The 27,593-nt window shown below is 43.4% G+C and overlaps 3 protein-coding genes across 9 annotated transcripts in view; 1 reads left to right on the top strand and 2 right to left on the bottom strand.

Annotated features, from left to right (window-relative positions):
- The window catches only part of ZBTB2 (zinc finger and BTB domain containing 2), a 28,018-nt gene extending 15,745 nt beyond the window's left edge, over positions 1–12,273 (bottom strand). The window contains exons 1-2 of one of the 4 annotated variants that reach the window (XM_031667345.1): positions 12,047–12,157; positions 4,458–4,757 (exon numbers count right to left, since the gene is read on the bottom strand). The gene's annotated coding sequence lies outside the window, so the exon portion shown is untranslated. Of the gene's footprint in view, positions 1–4,457; positions 4,758–11,502; positions 11,618–12,046 lie in introns of those variants that run through there. The other 3 variants (XM_031667346.1, XM_031667348.1, XM_031667347.1) reach the window with 3 other exon arrangements.
- On the top strand, positions 576–14,698 carry LOC116275420 (formin-like protein 5). The gene is made up of 4 exons (XM_031667609.1): positions 576–607; positions 8,566–8,614; positions 10,557–10,978; positions 11,157–14,698. The coding sequence occupies exons 1-4, from the start codon at positions 576–578 to the stop codon at positions 12,232–12,234; spliced, it is 1,581 nt and encodes a 526-aa protein (XP_031523469.1). The 3' UTR covers positions 12,235–14,698.
- Positions 14,699–25,608: 10,910 nt separating this feature from the next.
- Positions 25,609–27,593, bottom strand: part of RMND1 (required for meiotic nuclear division 1 homolog) — a 47,420-nt gene continuing 45,435 nt past the window's right edge. For 2 of the 4 annotated variants that reach the window (XM_031667349.1, XM_031667351.1), the window contains 2 exons: positions 26,523–26,639; positions 25,609–26,074 (listed from right to left, as the gene is read on the bottom strand). In XM_031667349.1, coding sequence (XP_031523209.1) covers positions 26,042–26,074; positions 26,523–26,639 — 150 coding nt within the window. In that variant the 3' untranslated portion in view covers positions 25,609–26,041. Of the gene's footprint in view, positions 26,075–26,522; positions 26,640–27,593 lie in introns of those variants that run through there. The other 2 variants (XR_004184390.1, XR_004184389.1) reach the window with 2 other exon arrangements.

Below are 27,593 nucleotides of genomic sequence, written 5' to 3'. Positions count from 1 at the left end.
CAATTTTATGTTTTAATGCCATCAAATTTGTTAATGTTTTATAGGAGGATTTTGAGGTTTTGGTTTTTACATGAATAGGTATATATCATTTCCTTCGATATAGCAAACTCTATGGCTCCCTCTCTTTCCACAAACAGACTAACATAAGCATTCTATTCAGACCATAAGAATGAAGCCATGATAGAACGCTCAATGTTTTTTAAGGGAGTCTACCAGTTATTTTAGAATCTCAATTTAGGAATTTAAGAGAGTCTACTAGTTATTTTAAAATGTCAATTTAGGAACATCTCCTAGATCAGGAAACACACTGAACATAAGTATTCAAATACAGAGGAAAGAATACATGTGCATGACTCAGAGAAATGAAAAAAAAAAAAGAAAGAAAAAGCAGAAAAACGGAACAAGTTGCATGTTCAAAATTCACAAGGGGGAAAATTCACACAGATCAACTTGAAAAAAATTTTATTTTGGAGACCAAAAAACCTTTCTCAAAAAGAAAACCAAAACCAAAACCCCTAGACTGTTCCATATGTGAACTGCCTGGGGAAATGGGGCAAAAGGGTAGAGAAGGTACTATGGGCTACACTCTGGCCCCTGCCCAGCGACAGTACTGGCTTTTCTTAAATCTTTCTTTCCTCTTTTCTCATCACGGCCTCCCTTCATACTCATTTCCATGAGGCTTAACTGGCCCAAAATACACCAGCTAGGGCCCTGGTATCCTCGTGGACGGCTTGGCTGAGGCCGCCCCTCTTTTGTGGGAATGGCTGCCTGCTCTTCCCACCTCCAAGCCAGCTCCCGCCCTACTCTGCTCACCAAGGTCACCAAGGACCTTGTTCCCCAGCCTCAGGGACTCAGTGGCTTACTCAGCCTCTTGGCGGCATTTTGTATTCTTCCTCCCGCTTTGATAAATCTTTGGTCTCTGGTTTTCAGGCTACTGCTCTCTGGTTTTCGACTCACCACAGGCTGTTCTATTTTAATCTCCATCCAGGGTTCCTCTTGCTGGTCTCCTCTGCGCCTGGTCCCCAGCCCACTCCCCATTCTGCAGCCTGTCTTTGGTGATCTCTTTCACTTCTCCTTGGCTGTTCCCCCAGGAACCTTAAACTTGATTTAGGTAAAACTCAACTCACTTCCTCCCTGTCCTCTCACTGCCATTTACCCAAAAAGACAATAAAAACCAGGTACACAAATCTGCTCCTTCTGTATTCCCTGGCTTAGTGCAGGGTCCCATTTCCACCCTCTGACCAAGCCAGAAATCTCAACTCATCCTCAGGCGTCCCCATTCTCTTACTCCTCACATCAGCCCCCAAGTGCCATTAATTGAAACTCTTTACTTTCCTGCCACACCTTAGCCTCATCTCCCAACTCATCTCTCCATCTCCAGTTCTGGCCTCCTTCATGCATCCACCACACAATAGCCAGAATGACCTTTCGAAAGGGCAAACCTGATGTCACTTGCTTAAAATTCTTCTGTGGGTCGGGCACAGTGGCTTACGCCTGTAATTCCAGCACTTTGGGAGGCTGAGGTGGGCAGATCACCTGAGATCAGGAGTTTGAGACCAGCCTGGCCAACATGGTGAAACCCCGTCTCTACAAAAAATATAAAAATTAGCCTGGCATGGTGGCAAGTGCCTGTAATCCCAGCTACTTGAGAGGCTGAGGCAGGAGAATCGCTTAACCCTGGGAAGTGGAGGTTGCAGTGAGCTGAGATCATGCCACTGTACTCTAGCCTGGGTGACAGAGTGAGACTCCATCTTAAAAATAAATAAATAAATAAATAAAATCCTCCTGTGGTTCCTTACTGCCATTAGGATAAAATCCCAGTGCCGCTGCACCTCTTCCAGAGTCCTGCACCATCTAACAGTTGCTTACTCTGCATCCCATACTCTGGTGCAAATCTAAACTAATGCTTTCCAGGCTTTCTGATTTCACAGACGTACTAAAAACAACAAACTTTCAGACTAAGGTCTAACATTGCTCCCCCTTTATTTTGCCAGCAAAGACTTGAAACATTCACAAACCTGGTAGGCTTTTACACATAAATACATAGAAATGACACAATGTCAGTATTATCCTCCCAGAGGAAGGACAGGTGGCACTATATTCAATGCAGTCATACCTTGCTTAACAAGAGATACGTTCTGAGAAATGCATCGTCAGGCAATTTTGTCATTGTGTGAACATCATAAAGGTACTTCCACAAACCTAGTTGGTATAGCCTACTACACAGGCCTAGGCTATATGGCAATCTATTGCTCCTAGGTTACAAACCTGGACAGCATGTTACCGTACTGTAGGCAATTGTAACACAATGGTAAGTATTTGTGTATCGAAACAGTTAAACACAAAAAACTTACGTAAATATATGGTGTTATAGTCCTATGGGACCATTGTTGTATACGTGGTCTTTCATTGAAATTTATTATAGGTACATGACTATGTATGAAAATATATTTTTCTTTATCTTTTTTTGTGAGATGGAGTTTCGTTCTTGTTGCCCAGGCTGGCGTACAATGGTGCAATCTTGGCTCACTACAACCTCCGCCTCCCGGGTTCAAGCAATTCTCCTGCCTCAGCCTCTAGAGTAGCTGGGATTACGGGCATGCGCCACCACACCCAGCTAATTTTGTATTTTTAGTAGAGATGGGGTTTCTCCATGTTGGTCAGGCTGGTCTCGAACTCCCAACCTCTGATGATCCACCTGCCTCGGCCTCTTTTTTTTTTTTTTTGAGACAGAGTTTCGCTCTTGTTGCCCAGGCTAGAGTGAAATGGCGTGCATTCTCGGCTCACTGCAACCTCCACCTACAGGCTTAATATTTTTCTAATGCAAACAAATTACAACATAAAATGTTACTTTAATACATTAAATTGTATCTATTTTTTTTTTTTTAAGATGAAGTCTTGCTCTGTTGCCCAGGCTGGAGTACAGTGGTGTGATATTGGCTCACTTCAACTTCCGCCTCCTGGGTTCAAGCAATTCTCTGCCTCAGTCTCTCGATTATAGGCGCCGACCACCACGCCTGGCTAATTTTTGTACTTTTGGTAGAGACGGGGTTTCATCATGTTGGCCAGGCTGGTCTTGAACTCCTGACTTCGTGATCCACCCGCCTCAGCCTCCCAAAGTGCTGGGATTACAGGCATAAGCCATCACACCAAGCCTGTATCTAATTTTTTATATGGGGTCTTGCTATGTCGCTCAGGCTGGTCTTGAACTCCTGGGTTCAAGTGATCCTCCTGCCTCAGCCTCCTGAGTAGCTGGGACTAGAAATGCATGTCACATTGCCCAGCTAATTATTTTCTTGATACGCGATTCTCAGTTTGGTGATCTCTACGAATGGATCATCAAGGGTCCAGCTTGTTTTGAAATACAAGCATTACTAAAAATTCAGTTTCATTTGAATATATTGATAATAGAGACAAAATGAGGTTATTTCACTTACTTTGGGACTTCTGGATAAGCTAAGCTAAGCTAAGGAATGGCAGTTTCGTCTCCCAGAAGGTCCTGAACACCCTGGTGATGATTTGGCTCCTGACAGCGTACAATACTTACTGCTCAAAGGCTTCACTCTCAAGGCTGGGCAGCTTGGCAGCCTGAGCTCTAAAGAGTTAGGGGAGAGGGGTTGCATCTGTACACAGGCTTCGAACCTCTGCTCTAGGATTTTGAATATGCTGCTTTCAGAAGAACATGAGACAGACAGACAGACACACTCACTCACACACACACACACACCCCCCTGCCCCTCATGTTCTTGCCCTGGTGCATCTGTGAACGAGCCAGTTTATACACATTGCCTGATGCTTCTGGAAAGCTGGCAACAAATCTTCCTTAGCATTTACTATTTTATCCCAGTGCCTTGCATATGGCCTAGGGTTTAGTATTTGTTAAGTAAATTAATAAGCAGATGCTCCAGGAGGAGAAGAGTGCTGAGTTCTAGTCAGGGCTCTGCCTCTCACAGCTGGGTGACTAGGGGTAGAAGTTGAGTTTCTAGTTATCCTAGATTGACCTAAAAAATTCTCATCAATTTAACACCTGCTATGTTTTGGAATAATTTTTCAATTTAAAAATACTATCTTGTGTTTCTTCATGCTAATAATTAATTTCTGAATAGTGCTTTATAATTCACAATAACCCTGAAGGGTAAAGAGCCAGAGAATAAGGAGGACGGAGACAGACGTCATGTTAATGATTTTGGTCCATATCTTAAAAGCAATGGGAAGCCACCCAAGGGGATTTTAAGCAGGATGACTTGATAAGATCTCTACAATATACAGACTGCAGAACTAATCAAACTGGGGAGGAGGGGGTAACAAGCGGGCAAGTGAAGATCTGCTGGACAATGGTCTAGAGTGGACAACTGCCAGTGGTCTACAAAAGAGATAACGACTCAGGTGGTACTGAGGAAGATGGAGGAAATTGGCAGGAGTTAAAAGATATTTAGAAGACAAAAAAAACAACAGACCTGGTTGATGAGTCAGATGAAGGAGAATGGAGCAGATCAAAGTGTCCAGGAAGACTTCCTAGACTTCTTATCTGTATAACTGGATAGATCTTGGTGCTTCCAACAGGAGGGAACACAGGGCAAATACCCAGTTTGGTGGGAAGGGCAAGAAGTTAGGTTCACACATGTTGGGTTTGAGATACTTTTGAGATAAGCAAGTGGAGATGCAGAGTATACGTTGGTTACACTGGTCTGGAGCTTGGAAGTCCTGACTGTGATTTGTCTGAGTCTTCAGAAAAGCCATGTCCTTCAATCACTACACTGTAGTTGAGAGAGGTTACAAATGTCAACAAATAGAGTCAGGATTGAACTCTGGTCTTCTGGGCATACAGTTCATGTTGTCTCCACTCTACTACCTTGCTCTACAGAGCATTCCTAAAAGTTCTTCCTGATCCCAGTCACAAAGGCCCGAAAATCAAGACATGAAACTGAAGACCTATGTAAAATCCCCAATCATTTAACACTGTAAATGAACTTAAGAAAAAACCCAACTAAATAAAAAACAAATCATTTGTCTTTTCTAAATTAGAATAGTAAGCTGAAAGGAACTGAAGAAAAGTAGCACTGGAGAGAGGAGGCAGTGCCTATAAATGAGTTTTCATGGAATGCCTTCTTTCTGTATATGTATGTGTACAAAGTTTTTACTTTCCTTAACTAAATTCAGAGACTATAAGACATACTCATGTTGAAAAAATAAAAAACATTTCCTAAAGCCAAATACAAATGACCTTTTAGATTATTTAATGCTTTGGTTTTCATTGCCACCACTGTCTCCTACTTGATAATGGGACACTGACCACCTAGCTGTCACTTGCTTTCAGCTTCCATCACAGAGCACATGTGGGCTGATCCGTAAGCAAGTCACTCATCCTTTTGGAGGTGCAGAAGAATGGGGCACGTACAATTACGTTATATTTTGACAACCTAAGTTTCTCCTTCATTTTCAGTATAAGAATAGGACACCAAAACAGCTTTCGGAAATTGTTGATTCCGTTTTTAAAGATAATAGCTGTTCTAAGACACTAAACACTACTTACACTACCCGTTTCAAGGGCACTAAAAGGGTCCTCTGAAGTCCTTGATTTTATTTAAGTGAAGCATAAATGAATATTGTAATGCAAAGGACAATCAGTAAGAGTAGAAGTATTACCCGCAAGTAAGACTGATTCTTTCAAGTAGTTTAGACCATTTACCAGGATGAAAAGCTGCTTTTTCAATTACTATTATTAATAATTAATATTGGAGGGCCCATGAAGTAAACCTGAATGAGGCTGGTCATTCAAATTTTAATATATTTTAAAACTGTATTTTGAAGGTAGAAAATGCATCTTATTTAGTTGTGATAATGGATTGGCATTTTTTTCTTAACATTTCCTTAGTCAACCTTCTTCCACAGTAATTAGAAAAGAGAGGGGCATAAACTAACAGCATTTATTTTCATGTTAAAAAGCACTGGATTTGTAAAATACTACTGTTTTCAATTATATTTTCGCTATGTTTACACTTAGTTTTTAGTTTCCAAATGTAAGTTGGGGTCATAAGGAGGCAATTCAGGGACATCTTAGGTGTCAAACAGAAGTAGATCAGAGATTTATGGCTAATAGAGAGTTCGTATTAAAGTAATAATTCTAAAGACATTATGCTACAATCAACCTGAAGGAAACTTACAAATGATTACACACAGCAAAATTAAAAAACTAATCTGGGCTGGGGACAGTGGCTCACCCTTGTAATCCCAGCACTTTGAAAGGCCAAGGTGGGCAGATCACTTGAGCCCCGGAGGCCAGCCTGCACAACATGACAAGACCCTGTCTCTATAAAAAGAAAATTAGCTGAATGTGGTGGCATGTGCCCACGGTCCCAGCTACTAGGGGGCTGAGGTGGGAAGACTGCTTGAGCCAGGAAGGTTGAAGCTGCTGTGAGCCGTGGTCGTGCCACTGCACTCTAACCTGGATGAAGGAGTAAGACCTTGTCTCAAAACAACAACAACAAAAAACTAATCTGCTTCTAGTAATCCACCAGAACAGAGATTGCCTTCATTTTTTATATAACATAAGATGATTTGTAAAATTAATCTGAAGAAAATATAATCACCTAATTGTGTAGTTCAGGGTATATAACACAGTTTCAAAAGTGTTTAACTCAAAGTCTTAATAACATATTTCAATATTTTAGAGCAGGGCTTCTCAAACTTTTTGGTGTTGGGATCCCTTAATGGTCTTAAAAATTATTAAGAAAATCAATTATATGTTTATATGGATTTTAACTATTGACATTTACCATATTAGAAATTAAAATGGTGAAATTTTAGAAACATTTAATTCAATTAAAAACAACAATAAACCCATTACATGTTAAAGTACAGAACATTTTTATGAAAAAATAATTGTATTTTCTAAAACAACAAAGTGGTGTCTTTTTATATTTTTGCAATTCTCTTTAACAGAAGACAACCAGATTTTGCTTTTACTCCTCAATTAACTCTGTTTTGGTTGAGTAGTGAAGAAAATCCAGCCTCACCCACCTATGTAGTTGGAAAAAGGAGTATTTTAATAGCCTTTTCAGGTAATAGTCTTCTTTTATATTATACCAAAACTTGACAAGTGGTACTTTCTTAAAAGTTGGTTGTGTAATATAAAACTACATAACTGAATTAACTTTTCCTACTCTATTATAGTAACATTCATTGGTCTATCCACTTTCAATGGATCATTTACCCATTCATGATTTTTAACATCATCCGTTGATCATTTGGAAAACATTGGCTCACTGAATTAAGCAGATCTTCTCAGTGTCAACACTGAGAAGACATTTTGTCAACACAGCGGAAAACGCCGTAACAACTTAGTATTACTATGACAATAGTTTTGACTTCATTGAACCCTGAAAGGATCCTGGGGCTTCAAAAGGATCTGCAGATCACACTTAGACAAGTGCCGTTCAGAATCACTTTGGGACCCAGAGAACCTAAATGACTCTCCCGGGGCAGGAGAACATGCACACTTTGAAATCATTCCAGATTAGAGGATTCTGACGCTTACCCTGCTTGGTGCAGAACTTAGCGAGTGCGCCCTATTTAAGAGAATAGTACGGCCGGGAACGGTGGCTCACGCCTGTAATCCCAGCGCTTTGGGAGGCTGAGGCGGGTGGATCACGAGGTCAGAAGATCGAGACCATCCTGGCTAACACAGTGAAACCCTGGCTAACACAGTGAAACCCGTCTCTACTAAAAATCCTAAAAAATTAGCCAGGCATGGTGGCAGGCGCCTGTAGTCCCAGCTACTTGGGAGGCTGAGGCTGGAGAATGGCGTGAATCCGGAAGGCGGAGCTTGCAGTGAGCCAGTGAGCCGAGATGGCCCCACTGCACTCCCGCCTGGGGACAGAGTGAGACTCTGTCTCAAAAAAAAAAAAAAAAAAAAAAAAAAAAAATCTTACAAAAGTAAAATATCTTACACTAAAATATCTTACAAAAGTAAAAATGTAGTTTCCCTTAGTACTTAGCCAGATACATAAAAGTGTTTTTCAAATTCCTATCTTTGAACACTGAACTTTCTTAAAGTGACACTCAAAGGTATGTGATGCATACCTCAAGCATGTGAACTGGGGGTTATGAGTTTGAGCATAAATACGAGCCACCAAGTTGGCTTCTAAAATGGATCTATATGTCTTGTGCTGCCAACTCCTTGTAAGGTTCTGTGACTACTGATTCCATATCTTAATGGCTCTATCAGCATTGTAAAAATACTGAATCTTATTTACTATCAATTCAAAGTAATATTTTAATTGTTTAACAGTTTAATTTGTTAGTTCAAATTATAACCTACTTGAGCATAAAGAAGATTTTAGAAATACTCTTGGTCTAATGCTTAGAACGCTTACATTTTTTTTTCTTCAGGGAAATAAAAACGTTCAATTCCCTTTTAGGTTTTCAGGGTCATGTTCAGAGAGCCAAAGAGCATACGAAAATAGAAAAAGTGATGATAAATGACCTTTGTCAGGTGCATTTGGCATTTTATGGTAAAAAAAATTACCAGTAAACCAGTTGTTTCAATCTTCCTTTCCTGTGCAGGCTGGTGCCACGGGGCTTGCCCAGCTTTTCCAAGTTCCTACAGGGAAAGGTGAGTGGGGCTACAGATGAAGCACCAAGAAACAGTAACAGCTGGCAGGACAGTCCCCATCTCTAAAGCTGCTGATCCCAGGCCGATGCTACAGATGAGCTTTAGGTATTTCCTTCTCTATTTTGGTAAGTCTCAAATTGAGGAAAGCACATCCACTTACTCAGGGGCATGCTGTGGGTACTTGAAATCACAAGATTACAAAGTACATCTCTTTATGGGGTTGGAGTGAATACATTTTCTTTTCTAATAGAGATGGGGGGTCTATGTTACCCAGGTTGGTCTTGAACTCTTGGCTTCAAGCAATCCTCCAGCCTTGGCCTCCCAAAGTGCTGGGATTATAGAAATGAGCCACTTTGCTTGGCCATGAACACATTTTTCTATTATTTTATATTGTCTTACAAAAGTGCAGAGTTTGGAGGTTACTATAAAGTTCATACTAAAGTTTAAGACAAAAAAGCAGGTGTCACCGTGGCAGCTTTTATTTTATAACTTAAAACATGATTATGTTTATTCTCTGCTGCTAGGTTGCTGAGCATCAACGTATTTACATTCCCTTTGAGGAGAAGCTTTAAAACTGGCAAGTATGCATGTGGACTGTATGACACAGTTTTAGGGGTGTAGACTACACTCCACTGTAGACTACTCCACTGTTGACTCTCAGTGGCACTGGCATATCACTTCTTGCACTTATGATGGCTTCAATAACTGGCCAATTCTTTGTTTAGCAAATAAACTACAAGTTTATTAAATGAGAAATGCCCAGTTTAAAAGGACGTCCTATTAGTGGTAAATTACCATGCTCTTAAAAATTGCCTTCTTGTCCAGGAGCGGTGGTTCACCCCTGTAATCCCAGCACTTTGGGAGGCCGAGGCGGGAGGATTGCTTGAGCCCAGGAGTTCAAGACCGCCTTGGGCAACATGGCGAGACCCCTGTCTCTTATTAAAAAGAAAAAAATGGGCCGGGCGCGGTGGCTCAAGCCTGTAATGCCAGCACTCTGGGAGGCCGAGACGGGCGGATCACGAGGTCAGGAGATGGAGACCATCCTGGCTAATGCGGTGAAACCCCGTCTCTACTAAAAAATACAAAAAAACTAGCCGGGCGAGGTGGCGGGTGCCTGTAGTCCCAGCTACTCGGGAGGCTGAGGCAGGAGAATGGCGTAAACGCGGGAGGCGGAGCTTGCAGTGAGCTGAGATCCGGCCACTGCACTCTAGCCTGGGCGACAGAGCGAGACTCCGTCTCAAAAAAAAAAAAAAAAGAAAAAGAAAAAAATGACCTTTTAACAGTTTGAAAACATCCTGGATGCACACCAAGATCATTCAGAATGCAGTGGAATTTACCTTACCAATTTATAATTTTGGTTTGTGATAAATCAGACAAATGAGAATTAAAATGGCATAATCCCAATTCCGTATTAAACTTTCAGGGTACTCCCACACTAAAACGCTAGTGGTGTGTACAACTAGCCCTGGCGCTCCAGCGGGGGTCGGCATAGATTTACATTAGCAAGGACACCGCAGTACGTTTAAGTAATCCCAGAGCCCCCCCCTCCCCGGAGTTCTGATAATTCTGACCTTCTTTATGCTTTTACGCTTTATTTTACTAAAACAATACCGTGAGAAAATGAATAGAATCGATGCTCACAAACTCAGTGGGCCCATTGTATGATGAAAGAGCTAATGAACAATGCAGCTGGGGGAGGCGGGGAGCGAGAGCCGGGTTATATCCCCAAGGCATAATTAGGAGTTCACGTATTCGGGTGGAAGTTCTTGCAGTAAAAGGCGTAGCTGCAGCTTCTCCTGGCCCAGGCACTCGCCTACTCTGCTACCCTCGCTTCTTTATTGCCTCTTTTACTACCAGCTAAAAGCGGCAAAACCTAGCTTCCTTTGCAGCTTCTGGCTAAACACTTCTCTCTTGCGGCTTTGTTTAAACAAGAACGGTTTAGAGGTTTCGCTACAACGAGAAAACGACGCCGGCCCCGGGAAGCAGCCTCCTCGCCTCGGAGTCTGGTCGGGGCGTGCGGGCCGCGCGGGTCCCACGCCCCGAGGCTAAGCAGCCGAAACCACAGCGCGCTCGGGGCCAACTCGGGCTGTATCGCAGGCGCAGATCGCACGTCGGGCGGAAGCTCGAAGCCGCCGGCTCAACGCGCTCAGCACCTGGGACTGGGCCCGGCCTGCAGCCGCAGGGAGCGGGCGACAGGGGCGGCGCCACAAAAGCCGACGCGTCCCCAGCCCGCCTGAGCGCGCCGCAACAGCCACCTCGCCCCACCCGCCCCGCGGGGCGGGGGCCTGGCCAGGGGCGGGGCCGGGGGCGCGGCGCCGGGGCCCTCTGGCCCCCTCCGGTCTCGCCGGCCCCGCCCCCGGCCCCGTCCCTGTCCCCGTCCCCGAGGGGCTGAGGGAGAGGGAGGGGCGACGCACTCCGGCCGCGTTGCACGCTCGCCGCTTCTCTCAGTCCCGCGTGCGCGCGCGCGCTCGCCGCAAGTCCCGCGGAGTTTAACACAATGCCGACGCCTACGCCGTGCGCAACGCCCCGGCCGGCGCAACAGCCCCGGCGCCGGGGGCGGGGGTGGCCCAGACAGGGAGAGGGGATGGAGCGCGCGCGAGAGCCGGAGACAGCGCGAGACCCGAGGAGGCCGGAAGCGCGCGTGCGCGCCCCCGCCCGCGAGCGGGAGGCGGAGCCGCAGCAGTAGCGGCAGCAGCTGTAGGAGCCGCTGCAGCTGGGAGAAGCGCCAGAGAGGCCGGGCCTGCTCCGGTCGGACCGGATCCCTCCCTTCCCCCTCCCTCCTCCCTCCCCTCCCCCAAACCCACTTCCGCAGCTCGCGGCCTTGCCGCCGAAGCAGTAGCGGCGGCAGCAGCAGGAGGCGGCGGCGAGGCGTCGGAAGGATTACGCACCTGACGGGCCCGCCTCCGAGGGCTCCAGCGCGGGACGCTCACCGGTCGCCGCCGCCCAGGGCGCACTTCGCGGTGGCGGTGGGAAGGGAGGGACCGGCCACGGGGAACGGAACGCGAATCGCCCCCCTCCCCTTCCTCCCTCCCTCCCTCCCTCCCTCCGATCCGCCGCCCGCCCTCTCGGCTTCCGTCCCCTCCCCCTCCCGCAAAACCCCGGATGGAGCCGCTGCCGACTCGCCGCCGCCTGGCTCCGGGGGATGGTTTTGTCAAGCGGCCAGAGCCCCGGCGCCAGGCGCAGCCGCCGCCGCCCCCGCGAGGCGCCCCTGCCCTCGCTTCTCAGAACCGGGTCCCCGAGTGGCCCGGGCCCTCCGCCTGCCTGCACCCGGAGCCCTGGGACGAGGGTCATTCGTCGTCTTTGTTGCCACTGCCGCTGCCGGAACCGTTTGCGAGCTCCGGTGGCCCCCGCCCCTCCTCCGCCTTCCCGGACCCTGGGCTGGGGGTGGCACGTGGGCACCGGCCCCGGGAGGCGGAGGCGGTGCGCGCTTACCTGTCGCCGGTGCTGCTGCGGCGGGGGGTGTGGAGGAGGCGCCGCTGGGTAGCCTCGGCGGTGCTGTCCTCCCCGCCGCCGCCGCCTCTGCCTCTCGCTGCTGCTGCTGCTGCTGCTGCCGCCGCGGTCGGTGTCTCCGGCGCGGCGGCGGCGGCGGCGGCGGGGCTTTTCCTGTCCGGTTACGTTAAGGTCACATGACCGAGAGAGCGGAGAGACTTGTGCAAAGAGGCTGCGAGCGGCTCCCGCCGGGGGGGAGAGGCGGCGAGAGAGCAGTGGCGGCAAGAGCCCCCCCCCCCCCCCCCCCCCCCAGCCGCTCCCCTCCCCCCGCCCGCCTCCGCCTCCTGCTGCTCTGCCGCCGCCGCCGCCGCCTGCAGCACTCCACTGCCGCTCCCACCCAGGCTCCGCGCTCTGCTCCAGCCAAACTTCTGCAGACCATGTGCAGCCGAGGCGAGGAAACTTCTCTCCACCTATTGGGGCTGGAGGCCTGAGTCACAAGCCCCTTGTTTACATAAAGTGTTTAGGTAGGACAAGTCCTTGAGATGCTGGGGGTAGAGATGGAGAGCCGCTGCTCGTATCCTGCCGGCGTCTGCTTGAGATCTTTTGGCCTTTACCCTTGTCCCTTGACTTTCCGTGTTTTAAACCGGGGAGATACTGTAAACCAGTATCTTCCTGTCACCAATGGTAACTGAAAGTCATGCTTAAGTACAGATGCCTGTACCGTGCACAGAGGTAGAGTTGCTTCCTTTTCCTTGCAGATTAGTTGAGCGACGTAAGATGTTTCTGTTAGGGTTGAATTTGATAGTTATTTCAGCAACTGGATTTTCGTTTTTGAAGTTTTGGCCTCCCAAAAATGAAAGTCTGCAACGCATGTTTGTTAACAGTTTATTCTCCTGTTAGGTTTTGGTCTTTGAGGTATGGATTCCAGTGTTGGCTATTCTGTTAGATTTAGAGGTTTGGAAAATCTTTGAACGGGGAGATCCTGAAACATGGCAGATAAGTTAGAATTTCCTGGTCATTTTTAACATTTTAAAGTTTTGGTTGTTGCCATTTTTCTAGAATTCGTGTGTTTTTTGGGGAAATGCAGTTTAGTTCTTTGAGGATTGGAATTTAATGATATCTTTACACATCTAGGATTTTTTGAGATTTAGAAAGGATATGGCTGCATTCTTAAGGAAGTGGAGGCAGCAGTTTCTGGGATACTCTGGTTTCAAGTCATGCTAACCTGGTTATGATGTCTAACCCATGTTGGTTTACACAGTCTGACCACCAGCCAATGCCTGGCACATAGTTTAAATCATTTAAGGCAAGCTTACCATCTTAAGACAATTTAATACATAGAAGTGTTCCTCCTAAAAATCTTTTATTTAGCAATCTAGTTATACCTGCAGGTACTGATGACTAATTCCTTCTTTGAAGACAAAATAAGCAGCTGTGTAGCTTCAGTGGCTCTCAAATGGATAATAGATTCAGTGTACACTTGCCTTGAACTTTACTGTTTTTTGATCAACCAGATAAGTGACTTTAGTGAGTAAATGTCTGCCTCCAAAACCAAATTCTGATCTTAGTATTCTACTGCACCGCTGTCACTGGAACATCAAAGTTGGCCTTCAGACTGGCATGCCTGGTTCCTTGGATTGACTTGAGTATTGAGGTCCATCTCATCTTACTAGGAAACTGAAATGATGTTGATTATTTTGTAGGGAATCATAGAGATCTGTAGGTTCTTAATTCTTTTGAACTTTCATTCTGAAATTTTTCAACCTTATGGTGTTGGTGGAGTGCTCATGTGAAGAGTGATACTGATTTAAGAAAAAATAAAAGAAAAAGTGGGCATAACTAATGCTAAACTTGATACCATTGGGCAGAAATTTGCCTATGTGTGTAGAGTAATTGGTCTTGAGTCAAAGTAACTATGCTTATTTTTGAGATCAGAGTATTTCCTAGCGCTACACTCTATATAGGTTTATAGAAAGAAACCCAGGGGTAAGCCCAGAAACTGAATATGAGTCCTCAAGAAAGCCTATCAAGTGCATCCTATTCTCTTCAAGAGCTGCTACTCGAATTTAGGACTGGGCTGGTTTGCTGCTCATTCTCTTGAGGCATAGGCAGCCACACTTGAATTTTGCCAAGTATGCAGATAATTCCAACTTGTAGTCAGGATCATCAAGTAATAGCATTATAAAGAGAGCTATACAGACTGTATATTTTCTACAACTTGTTGAAATAGAAACATTTATATGGATACATATATCTGCAAGGGTTGAGGAGAAAACAGCCGTGGCAAGTAAGAGCTAGTTAGTGTATTTCAGGATAAGGCCAAGGGAAGCTTTCAGTTCTCTACTAAGTCTCGTTGTGGGAAAGTCACAAATGTCCCTAGTACAGTAATAAGAAAAATAAAAAGGCTGAGCGTGGTGGCTCACACCTATAATCCCAGGACTTTCAGAAGGATGGCTTGAGCCCAGGAGTTGCAGATCGGCCAGGACAATATAAGGAAATCCCATGTATTAGAAAAAATGAATTAGCCAGGCATGGTGGTGTGGGCCTATAATCTCAGCTTGGGAGGCTGAGGTGGCAGGATCGCTTTCAGCCCAGGAGTTCGAGGCTGCACTGAGCCATGATCACATCACTGCACCCTAGTCTGGGCAACAGAGTGCGATCCTATCTAAAAAGGAAAAAAAAGTTAAATCACTCTGATTATGTGCCAATTTATTTTGGTATTTTGAGAATCTGGTAAATTAGGAATTCAGAAATAGTTTTTAACACTTTTTACTTCAAAGAAAATCACAGTGCAAGCAATCTGAGTGGATTCATCAAAAGATTGCATGAATATTCTGCAGTCTGGTGTTGCTGAAAGTTTTGATTTGTGTTCTGCTGAGACACAACCATAAAAATATGCACTTGGTTGTATTGTGAAGAGAATAGTTCCAATGAGACTTGGACAATGAGCAGAAAACTTTTTTTTTTTTTTTTTTTTTGAGATGGAGTCTCATTCTGTTGCCCAAGCTGGAGTACAGTGGCGCGATATCGGCTCACTGCAACCTCTGCCTCCTGGTTTTAAGCGATTCTCATGCCTCAGCCTCCCTAGTAGCTGGGACTACAGGTGCCCGCCACTATGCCCGGCTAATTTTTTTTTTTTTAAAGTAGAGAGAGGGTGTCACAATGTTGGCCAGGATGGTCTCCATCTCCTGACCTTGTGATCCACCTTCCTCAGCCTCCCGAAGTGCTGGGATTACAGGTGTGAGCCATCGTGCCCAGCCCAGAAAACAATTTAATAGTACTAGATCTCTTGTGTTTGTGAGTGTGTGTGTGCTTAGGTTGAAGATGGAATTTCCTTTAACATTGATTTAAAAAAAATAATAGTAGGAAAAAATAAATGCGGTTTGAGTCCAAAGCAGCATTTTTGACTAATTTTATGAAGAAAGTCCTGTTGAGAAATTTCTTAAATTAGGAAAATGACATACTTTTACATGTTAAACATTAAACTCTAGGGCAGATAACCATGCCCTGTGTGTTGTGTATCAAGCTTAGTGTATACATCAGAAAAGATGTATTGTGAGAGTGTCTTACATTTCGTTGCTTTGGTCATAAAGTTTATAGAAAAAGCTTGTTTTATAGTTGGTTGTTATTGAGACCAGAGTCCCTGAAGGAACTCCCTATGCTTTAGGGAGCTTTTTGTTTTAAACCTACTGATTAGACTTGTGGGTTTTAATGTTTTCAGCTGTAGTTATAAGAAACACATTTTAAATTGCACCTAGTATACGCATACATGTAAAACAAATACAATTTTTAGGAAATAGTACTTGTATTAAGAGTAATATACTCTACTATTTTCTATTTCTTTTTTTTAAAGTTGATATTGCTGCCTTAAATTGATTTTTTTCAACCACTAACGAGTCTCAGGACCCACTATTTAAAAAATACTGGTGTATTCTCTTGCTGTTACAAATTAACCCAAAACATAGTGGTTTAAAACAATAAACTTGTGTTTATCTCATGTAGTTTCTGTGGGTCAGGAATCTGGGAGTAGCTTAGTTAGGTGGTTCTGGGTCAGGGTTTTTCATGAGGTCCCAAGGTGGCTCTCGTTTGGCAAGTCAGCTATGGCTGACGGTGGAAGTTCTTCATTGGACTGCTTGAGTGTCCTCACATCAGAGACTAGCTACCCCCAGAGTAGGTGACTCAAGCAAGAGCAGAGAGGAGGCCACACACTATCACTTCTGCCATATTCTATTAAAAACAAGTCACTTAAGTCCAGCCCAAACTGAAGGGAAGAGTATCAAAGAATTATGGACATATTTTAATAGGTGCCACATTTATATGTTTTTCCACTTTATATTTTATGTATTTATTTAGAGATGGAGTCTTGCTCTGTCGCCCAGGCTGGAGTGCAGTGGCGTGATTGCAGCTCACTGCAGCCTTGCCTCTGCCTCCCGAGCTCAGGTGATTGTCCTGCCTCAGCCTCCCTAGTAGCTGGGATTACGGGCGCCCACCACCACGTCCGGCTAGTTTTGTATTTTTAGTAGAGATGGGGTATCACTATGTTGGCCAGGCTGGTCTCGAACTCTCGACCTCAGGTGATCCACCTGCCTCTGCCTCCCAAAGTGCTGGGATCTCAGGCGTGAGCCACCGCCCTGGCCTGTTATTCGATTTTAAAGATGAGTTAGGATTGAACCAAAAGCCATGCTGAAGTCAACCTGTAAGTAATTATCTTAGTTCAGTATTTCTCTCTGAGGGCATCTAGTCACACTTCCTTCTCAATCTTCAATTTGAGGAAGCAGGCTCAAATAATTTAATTAAGCAGCCCAAGGTCATTCACTCTAGGAAAATCTCACAAATTTTCTCTGACCTTTGTCATGAATAACATGTGAGCTGATAAAGATGAGAAAATTAAGAAATTACGCTATATAACTGCCAGTCTTCCAGTTTGCAGACCTCCATATTATAATGTGCTTTAAAATACAGATAATGCTTGGTGTCTAGATTCCTCATACTAGCACCCTTCCTGTTCATTTTTAGAGGAAACAGAAAATGTACTTATTAAATGATTTCAAACTACTTTGAACAGACTGTTCCAGATGCTGCCTGTATACTCACCATGAGATGTACTGTGCAAACTAATTCCAAGTAGCCCATTTTGAGAACCCAGAAGGATGTTGTGACTTGATGAGAATTTAAGTGTAAAAGTGTAAAGAAGACGGCCGGGCGCGGTGGCTCAAGCCTGTAATCCCAGCACTTTGGGAGGCCGAGACGGGCGGATCACGAGGTCAGGAGATCGAGACCATCCTGGCTAACACGGTGAAACCCCGTCTCTACTAAAAAATAAAAAAAAAAAATTAGCCGGGCGAGGTGGCGGGCGCCTGTAGTCCCAGCTACTCGGGAGGCTGAGGCAGGAGAATGGCGTGAACCCGGGAGGCGGAGCTTGCAGTGAGCTGAGATCCGGCCACTGCACTCCAGCCCGGGCGACAGAGCGAGACTCCGTCTCAAAAAAAAAAAAAAAAAAGTGTAAAGAAGACTACACTTCTTTATGCTGTGAAATTTTCATAGAATTTTTGATCTGGAAGGATTTTGTTCTAAGACTAGTTTTAGCTTAGTGATATAAGGAATAGGATGATGTTGGTAGTGAGTGAAGGCAGGATAAATTTCTAAAGACTTCCTTAAAATTATTTTTTAATCCATTAGGCTTTTCTAAATAATAGGTTGGGATATAATAAGTTATCTTACGCCTTTGCTTCACAGAATGGGATCATGGCTACTTTTTTTTTTTGAGATGGAGTCTTAATCCTGTTGTGCAGGCTGGAGTGTAGTGGCATGATCTTGGCTCACTGCAACCTCTACTTTCCGGGTTCAAGTGATTCTCCTTCCTCAGCCTCCCAAGTAGCTGGGATTACAGGCGCGTACCACCACACCCGACTAATTTTTGTATTTTTAGTAGAGATGGGGTTTTATCATGTTAGCCAGGCTGGTCTCGAACTCCTGACCTCAGATGATCTGCCCGCCTTGGCCTCCCAAAGTGCTGGGATTACAGGCGTGAGCCACTGTGCCCGGCCGGATAATGGCTACTTAAATCATTTTTCAGTTTTCGCTTACCACTATGATTCCTGACGGTTTCTATTCTGTCCTAAAGTACTGTTTGTACGCAATTAATTTTGATTACCCTTTTTACTTGTTATTTGTCTACCTATATCTTGTATCCCTCATTCTCACTGTAAGCTCCTTGAGGGCAGGTACCTCTTTTTATGTATACTTCTGGTACTCAAATGCTTGCAGAATTGAGTTGAATTTGTAGTTAAAGGATCTAAGATGATCATTTTCTCACTCAAACTGAGTGAAAAAAGTGTTTATTGTTGCAGAAAGCATCTGGATGTAGGTATTGGATGCTGGTGGTGCATGTATGAATACTTATCTCTGCTCTTCAGGTGCTCACGGTCCATTGGGGGAGAAAAACACAGATAAACTTTGTATACAAATTATTCTATACTGCACATGTGCAGAGTGCTGTGGGTGTGTAGATAAAGTTGATACTTCAGCTGAATCTTGGAGGGTGACCAGGTGTTCAGAAGATAGACTTAGTGGCCGGGTGTGGTGGCTCACGCCTGTAACCCCAGCACTTTGGGAGGCCGAGGCGGGCGCATCACCTGAGGTCAGGAGATGGAGACCATCCTGGCCAACGTGGTGAAACCCCGTCTCTACTAAAATACAAAAATTAGCCTGGCGCGGTGGTGCGTGCCTGTAATCCCAGCTACTCGAGAGGCTGAGGCAGGAGAATCGCTTGAACCAGGGAGTCGGAGGGTTGCAGTGAGCGGAGATGGTGCCACTGCACTCTAGCCTGGCGACAGAGCAAGGCTCCGTATTAAAAAAAAAAAAAAAGGATAGACTTAGTTTTGTGACGTGCTTTGGGGGTGGTGCATTTTTTAGCTTCATTCCTTTACTATACATCTCCCTTGAATTATTTTCCTTTTATTGTTGGTGAGTTACCATCATAATTTAATAAATTGCTTCTTTCTGTGGCATGTACATTCTTGTCACATTATTTCTCTAGAACTGTGCTGTCCAGTTCAACTCAGTGTCACACTAGCCATGTGTGCTGAGTAGCCACCTGTAGCTAGAGGCTACCATATTTGGGTAGCTCACATAATATAAAACATTTCTATTATTGGAGAAAGTTCAGTTGGACATCACTGCTCTAGAATCATGTTTTGCTTCTCCCTATGTTCACGTTATCAATAGTGTATTGAATTCAGAATAAGGAAACAATAGCCTCCTGATATCGTCATTGGGAGGGACAGAGTGGTTGATATTTATGAACAGAGGGGAGTGTAGTGTAGTGTTTGGTAGTGGTTGAGAATATAGCCTTTGGCATCAGATCTGGGTTGGAATTGTGGTCCATCCCTTACACACTGTATGGTTTTGGGCATGTTACTGAACCTCTGAGCCTCAAGTGTTCCTTTTCCTCAAATAGGGTTAATAATAATTATCTCATAACATTGGGTGAATATAAAACAAAACAGGAAGGGGGCGTAGCACAGTACCTCAGTAAATGATAAAATCATTAGTGTATTTTTGAAATCACTGATTAAAAAACCTTAGAATTACGTAGTAAAAGTGACTTTTTTTTCAGTATAGCGTTCTGTGAATTTTAACATAGTATTTATTTGTGTAGTCACCAACACGAGAATATAGGCCAGGTCTATCACTTTATTTTGCTGTCTTTATAGACCTGTGCTGCTTCCACCCCTAACCTCTGGCTGTCACCAATCTGTTGTCCATCACTATAGTTTTACCTTTTCTAGCATGTTACATAAATGGAATTACACAGTATGTCGCCTTTGCAGACTGGCTTCTTTTACCCAGCCAGGTTGGGTTAAGAGCGATTTGTCCAAGTTGTTACATCTATCAGTCATTGAAAACTGATCTTTAAAGATATTTTAATTTTGAATCATTATTTCCTAAATGTGAATCTGAATTCATTAACAGTTCTTCAAGTAGTGTTTGGCTCATGAGTTTTGTGTTTAAAAGTAAATGGTAAAATTTATAGGGAAAAATTACTTCCACCTGATTGGTAAAAACCGTGTGTGACATTAACATGCTTTTCTTTAGGGAAGGTTCTTGTTTTTAGTAGTTGATCCATATTAAAGCTCTGTAGAGTTGCTGCAAAGTCCAGAGTTGAAAAAGGTGGCTGTTAAAGTACCAGTTTCTAAAATGTGGCCGAAGATAGCGTGACCAGTCCTGGTTTGCCCAGGACTTTGCCAGTATTAGCAGTGAAAGTCTGGCTGCTCCCAGGAAACCCCTTGGTCCCAGTCAAACCTAGAATGGGGCCAAGTGCTGTGGCTCATGCCTGTAATCCCAGCACTTTGGAAGGCTGAGGTGGCAAATCGCGAGGTCAGGAGTTCGAGAACAGCCTGGCTAGTATGGTGAAACCTTGTCTCTAATAAAAATAGCCTGGCATGGTGGTGCACGCCTGTAATCCCAGCTGCTTGGGAGGCTGAGGCAGGAGAATCGCTTGAACTCAAGAGGTGGAGCTTGCAGTGAGCCAAGATTGTGACTGTACTCCAGCCTGGGTGACAGAGTGAGACTGTGTCTCAAAAAACAAAAAACCAAAAAAACCAAAAAACCTAGAATGGTTGGTCACCTTGTCTGAAAAGAGACAAAATCAGAGGATTCCAGTTCATCAGGTTTCAGTAGTGAACCATCGGCCAAGTATTTCAGCTAATCTTAATTGCAGTTGGGTGCTTAGAGTCAAAATCTCTAAGGTAACCAGAACCCAAACCACATGAGGTTTTTTAGATTAAGATCAGCACCTTGATTTTAAGGTTTTGTGGCTAGAGGTTTAGATTTGATTGGAATTCCATCGTTAGTTTTTGTTAAATTGTTAAGAGTTGGCTGGGCGCGGTGGCTCACGCCTGTAATCCTAGCACTTTGGGAGGCCGAGGCGGGTGGATCACAGGGTCAGGAAATCAAGACCTTTGTGGCTAAACACAGTGAAACCCTGTCTCTACTAAAAAATACAAAAAATTAACCAGGCGTGGTGGTGAGCGCCTGTAGTCTTAGCTACTCGGGAGGCTGAGGCAGGAGAATGGCGTGAACCTGGGAGGCGTGAACCTGGGAGGCAGCGCTTTCAGTGAGCCTAGATCCTGCCATTGCACTCCAGCCTGGGCGACAGAGCGAGACTCCGTATCAAAAAAAAAAGAGTAAGCAACTTCCCAAGCCTTGTGTGTAGAAGCTAGATTAAAAGTCAAGTTTCTACTTAACCAGAATCTCTACTGTTTTGAGTTTTTAAAATTCAACTGGTGATGTCTAAATCTGAAGTAAATTTTAAGTTCTTTAACTAGTCTGTTCCATTTTCCTGACTTTTCACATCACCTCTCTACACCTCTTGTGTAGATTTTTTTTTTTTTTGAAACGCATTTTCGCTCTTGTTGCCCAGTCTGGAGAGTGCAGTGGTACCATCTCAGCTCTGCAACCTCCGCCTCCCAGGTTGAAGCAATTTTCCTCCCTCAGCCTCCCCAGTAGCTAGGATTACAGGCACACACCACCATGCCTGGCTAACTTTGTATTTTTAGTAGAGATGGGGTTTCTCCATGTTGACCAGGCTGGTCTCGAACTCCTGACCTCAGGTGATTCTACCCGCCTCAGCCTCCCAAAGTGCTGGAATTACAGGCATGAGCCACTGCACCCAGCCTTAGCTTTCTTTATAGAGCATCTGTCTATAAGCAGATTACTTAGTTTTCCTGCTGTCTTCATTGGAATGTAAGCTTCGTGAAAGCCAGAGGCCCTATGTGTCATCTTTAGCACTGTGTTTTAGATCTTAGAGTAGCGCATCGTAATTTCTAATAAATAATTGTAGAATTGGATGAAATAAAATGAGTATGAGTCAGTTTTACAATGCTGCATGCTTCCCAGATTAACAGTTTAGGGGATGTGGAAAGGTTTTGTTGTTAAAACATTTAAAAGTCCACGTTTTGTTTGATATTGTTCAGAGAAAGTGAAAATGTGGTCTTTAAAAACTTTTGTTGCCCGGGCGTGGTGGCTCATGCCTGTAATCCCAGCACTTTTGGAGGCTGAGGCGGGAGGATCACTTGAGGTCAGGAGTTCGAGACCAGCCTGGCCAACATGATAAAACCCTGTCTCTACTAAAAATACAAAAAATTAGCCAGGCGTGGTGGCTGGCGCCTGTAATCCCAGCTACTTGGGAGGCTGAGGCAGGAGAATGGCATGAACTTGGGAGGCAGAGCTTGCAGTGAGCTGAGATGGCTCCACTGCACTCCAGCCTGGACAAAAGTGTGAGACTCCATCTCAAAAAAAAAAAAAAAAAGAAAAGAAAAAAGAAAAAATACTGTTTCATTAACCCTCTATGAGGGAAGGGAATTTAGAATGGTGACATTAAAACCTTCCTTTAAAATGGCAATTAAGAACCAATGGAGAGCGCTGAAAGTTAGATATTTGGATTTGGAAAAATTCCCTCTACTTCTCATCCACATCACCTTATCCCAACACATGTACTTTGTAAAGGCATAGAGCAGGGTCTGAGGAGATTGGGTTGGTGAAAGAGAGAAGTGAGTCACTTGAGATTAGTACTTAGCAAGAGAGTGCTAATGAATTATTTAAAATCTGTGTAACCTGAGTATAAACCAATACATAGACTAAGTTAGTGTTTCTCAGAGCTTAGGGAGCGTAAGAGTCTCCTGGAGAATTAGAAGAAACAGATTTCCTAGCTGTGGTCCCAGATGTTCTGATTTAGTATGGTGTAGAACTCAGGAGTCAGTAATATTAATGGACAGTCTTGAGTATTTGCTGATGCAGTTGGTCTGAGGACCATACTTTGGAAAACCTGCTTTAGGTAGTAGACAGGACAGTAATTTAAAACCGGCAAATACGGTTTATTTTTAAAATGGTAGAACTAGAAAGATACTGATATTATGTATTTAAAAAAAAAAAAAGTCTGCTTCTGACTGCTATGGTTATCCAAGAAGGCACCCCAGAATACCTGTTGGCCACTGCTGTTTGGTATATGCAAAAATATGTCGTTTAAAAAAGCCTTTTTGGGCTTGCACTGAGGAGCCAACCCGTTTTATACAGTGAAAATATTGCTTTATATTTAAATTAACCTTTCTGTTCCAGTGCAGGATTCAGTAACGTATATTCTGTAAGTTTCAGTTATGATACTTCTTAAAGATTCAAAGATGGTTCCTGGGAATTTGATTTAGCCTCCATTTCATCTGGGAGTTAATCTCACAGCAACCCTGTGAGATAGGTTAATAATTAAACCCTCCTGTTCACACATATTTCATTAATCCTTACAGCAACCTGTGAGCTAGTTTAATAATTAAACCTACTTCACAGATGAGGAAACTGAGGCCCAAGAGGTTCAGTGATTTGCCCAAGGTTATAACAGCAAGAATTTGTGGTGAAACAATTCAAATCCAGGTTGGTCTTAATCAGTGAGCTCTCATGTGTGATAGAAATTAGATACCCCTTTGAGGATTTTGGGAGCCAGTGGTGAATGTACTTACTTTAGGCTGTAAATACTCTGTGTAATTTCTTGGTCATTTTGTTCTTAGAGAAGTGGTGATCTTAATATTAAGTTTTTACTTTATTAAGTGAAAGTTTTTACTTATGTTACAACTAAAACAATTATTTAAACTTTCATAACTTTAAGTTGAAGTTTTGAATCATAAGATTAGTTGAAAAAGATGTAATTGCCAGTGTATCATAAATACTGGTATTTTAAAATAAAGCTGTTTTGTTACTTAAGGAAAGCCCTTCTAATTTAGTGCATTGTAATAGTGTACTGAGCTGATGTCCACCATGATCCATGTAAACATAGGTGAACTATGCAAATGTTTTTCCTCTTGAAAATGTATTTGTGTTACATTTCCTTTACAACACTTTATGCTAATAAATGTTTATGAACCTCTTTTGATCCTTTTATTTCTTGTAAATTTTTTTATAGAACTTGAAGTATTTAATTTGCTGTAACCATAAGGCATCAAATGTTCATGTTTTTTTTCTGGACTATTTCACATTGTTACTACTAATTAGTTGACCAAAACAGCAAATTCTATACATTGATACTTGCAGTAAAATTTTACTGGAATTGTACCTCCTAAAAAAAAATGGGAGAAAACATAATGGCCTCAATTAAAGGAGGGTTGCATTTAGCAATCTTTCAAATTGTTCTCTTGTTTTTGTGGTTTTCCAAAAATGTTGACAAATAGATTTAATGTATTTAAAAGTTATTGAATATAGTGGACCAAACTATTGAGGATAGGTGAGAGATGCCTCTTGTGTAAGTGTGATAAGGAAAGATGGTAAGAACAGGATACACTGCAGGTGTGTACACAGGTATGTTGATTTTATGAAAATCAGGAGGAACTTCATCTAGAAAGCAATTTTTAAAGTTATTTTGACAGGGTTGCTGGCCTCAAGCAGTGCTCCCACCTTGACCTCCCAAAGTGCTGGGATTACAGGCGTCAGCCACCACACCCATCCTAAAAAGCAATTCCTGAACTATTCGTGCCTGTATGCTCCTTGGAGAATTTTTGTGGGTACCCTTGGCATACAGGCAGGTACCTCAAATGGAAGACAGCTACTGAAGAAATCTCGCTGGAAGACATCAGATGTTTATCCTAGCACTGTTAACTGCAAATAAATATGTCCATCAGATGAATGTATTCTCAAGTATAATACTGTGTAGCAGTTAAGTGAGTTGCAAAACAAAAGGATATGTGTGAAAAAAAAGTTGACAAGTGAGGACTATAGTGGGGCATGAGGGGTTATGCATAAAAGGCAATGAAGATAAAGATTTGATTTTTTTTTTTTTTTAATGTTGTCAACCCAAGGAGGTAAATATGTAGATGTTAGATTCTTTGTGCTTGGTATTTTTTAAATTTCCTCAAAATATGTCTGAAACAAATGTGGGAAGAATATTGTGACTAACTTGGTGAAAGGACAAAGCATTAATAAAAGGTGCCAGTGAACAGCCATACTCAAATCATGCCATCCAAAATAGGTATTTAAGATTTCATCTCTGCCACATAACAAGCCTGTATTGTTATTGTATGTATTGATTTTTTTTTTTTTTTTTGAGACTGAGTCTTGCTGTGTTGCTCAGGCTGCAGTGCAGTGGCGTGATCTCAACTCACAGAAAGCTCCGCCTCTCGGGTTCACCCTGCCTCAGCTTCCCGAGTAGCTGAGACTACAGGCGCCTGCCACCACGCCCGGTTAATTTTTTGTATTTTTAGTAGAGGCGGGGTTTCGCTGTGTTAGCCAGGATGGTCTCGATCTCCTGAGCTTGTGATCCACCTGCCTCGGCCACCCAAAGTGCTGGGATTACAGGTGTGAGCCACCGCACCCGGCCTGTATATATTGATTTCAACACTTGAGTTCCTGTATGGTTCCCTTAGCCAGGGTCATGATGGGATTCCCTGGGGATAGGTTAAGTTGTGGTGTCTAAAACCTAAGTCCTTTGGCTTTAAAAAGTATCTGCCAAGATTCCCTAGATGCTAAGGTTTTCCATAGTTCTTAACTGAAATATTTTCCTTTTGAATTGTCAGTGATGTAAACACTAGATTCATTTTTATTCACACAATATATTGGGGGCTGAAAAAGATAATTTCTTGATTAAAAAAAACACCTATTAAATGATCACCCATTAGTGAACATTAATTTTTATTTTTGAGATGCCCAGGCTGGAGTGCAGTGGCGTGATCTTAGCTCACTGCAACCTCCACCTCCCCAAGTTCAAGAGATTCTCCTGCCTCAGCCTCCCGAGTAGCTGAGATCATGGGCATGTGCCACCACACCTGGCTAATTTTTGTATTTTCAGTAGAGACGTTTCACCATGTTGGCCAGACTTGAGCTCCTGACCTCAAATGAGCCATCCTCCTTGGCCTCCGAAAGTGCTGGGATTACAGGCATGAGCCGCCGTGCCCGGCTGAACATTTATTTTTTGATTGTAGAACCTGAATCTCTTGCAGTGACACTTTGGTTATCACTTGATCAGAAAAATACTCGTCCCAGCTCAAACATTACCTTAGAATAAAAAGTGAGAATTATTTCATGACAGGCAAATTATGGGTACAAACTAAAATGACTTCCAAGATTCTGATTAATGAGAAATGCTCCCAAAGTAAGGTAAATGTTTGCCCTTTCTCACATGGCAAACTGTGAATTGGAGACATAGATGCTTGATTTGATGTTGAGCTGTACATTATAAATTAACAGCTAGAACTTTTTCCAAATGCTGTCTTTAAAAATGCAGAACCTTGAGGTCCACTCTCAAATTTTAAAAAGTGAACCTTTTCAAAAATTACTTTTAATGTATTTGCAAAATAGTAATTTGAAACTTCCAAACAGTAATGATAACAAAGTCAGCCTCTTTCCTGCTAATAATTTTCTATCTCAAACTATCTTATTAGCATAGCCCCTGTATTTGTTAAGAGACGGTAACTGATTATGGTACAGAGCACTTCCACCTTACCTCTATGGTAATGAGGATGACAATCATCCACTCCAAGCGGAGTGCCCTCTTCTCATTCAGGTGATTCCGCATTAGATCTGTTAGTTCCATGCAGTGTTGAAGTTTTTCATTCATGACCTGTGTAAGAAAAATTTTAGTAACGTATTTATATTTAAACAATACAGTCATATGCATAAAAATTTTATAGCTATACAGTGAAAAATCCTGGTCCTCAGTTCTCTGCCCAAAGACAGCTAGCAACATTATCAGTTTCTTGTGAATCCACCCAGAGACATTTTGTAATGTACAGATTTAACTGCAAGAAATACTTGGCATACTGAAGCTCTATTTGTAAGATTTTGATGGAAGAACTAAAAATAGGTTTTTGAGTCCTAGTTTTTAGTAGCTGCCCTTTTTAGCAGTTAAAAAAGGCAAACTTGAAACATGTTTTTTTTAGCAAGACCTAAAGATAATTTACTTTCTACTAGAAACCTACGCTTAACATTTGACCTGCTGCACACACACCACTAGATGGCATTGCTTTCAACTGAACAGCAACAGTTCTGCATTCCGATGCCTCCAAACAAGCTGGCTGTGGGGGTTCAAAGAAAATAAAGTCCCTGAATTCAAAATTTGGATGTGACAACTGTTAAATGCCTACCTAGTATCTTAGTCACTTGCTTCTGGAAACTGGAAATCCTGGAAGCAAAATTTTAGAACAGTTTGTCTCATGGGGTATGCTGAAGTTACAGGTTTGGTCAGCGAACGTTAAGAGATAAATCACATGTACATGTTCAGGAGTTGATTGGAATGTGTTACTGCACCATGTTACGATTTTTGCACATAGCATTAAACTGCCTTACTAGGCTGGGCGGCATATGCCTGTAATCCTGGCATTTGGGAGGTTGAGGCAGGGGAGCACTCGAGCTCAGGAGTTGGAGACCAGCCTGGGCAACACAGTGAAACCTTGTCTCTACAAAAAAATTAGCCAGGCGTGGTGTGTGCCTGTAGCCCCAGCTACCTGGCGGGGATGAGGTGGGAGGATTGCTTGAGCTCAGGTGGTCAAGGCTGCAGTGAGACAAGATCATGCCA

Source organism: Papio anubis, chromosome 6 (assembly GCF_008728515.1).
Source record: "Papio anubis isolate 15944 chromosome 6, Panubis1.0, whole genome shotgun sequence".
NCBI lineage: Eukaryota > Metazoa > Chordata > Mammalia > Primates > Cercopithecidae > Papio > Papio anubis.
Note: the sequence above shows the minus strand (reverse complement) of the source record. Positions and strands in the feature narration are given on the sequence as shown.

Bases quoted from the DNA above. Each gene is read 5' to 3' on its own strand.
- LOC116275420 (XM_031667609.1), top strand. From the start codon at position 576: ATGGGCTACACTCTGGCCCCTGCCCAGCGACA. The intron at 608-8,565 runs GTACTGGCTTTT...TTTCCTGTGCAG, and splicing joins CTGGCCCCTGCCCAGCGACA to GCTGGTGCCACGGGGCTTGC. The intron at 8,615-10,556 runs GTGAGTGGGGCT...AGAACGGTTTAG, and splicing joins CCAAGTTCCTACAGGGAAAG to AGGTTTCGCTACAACGAGAA.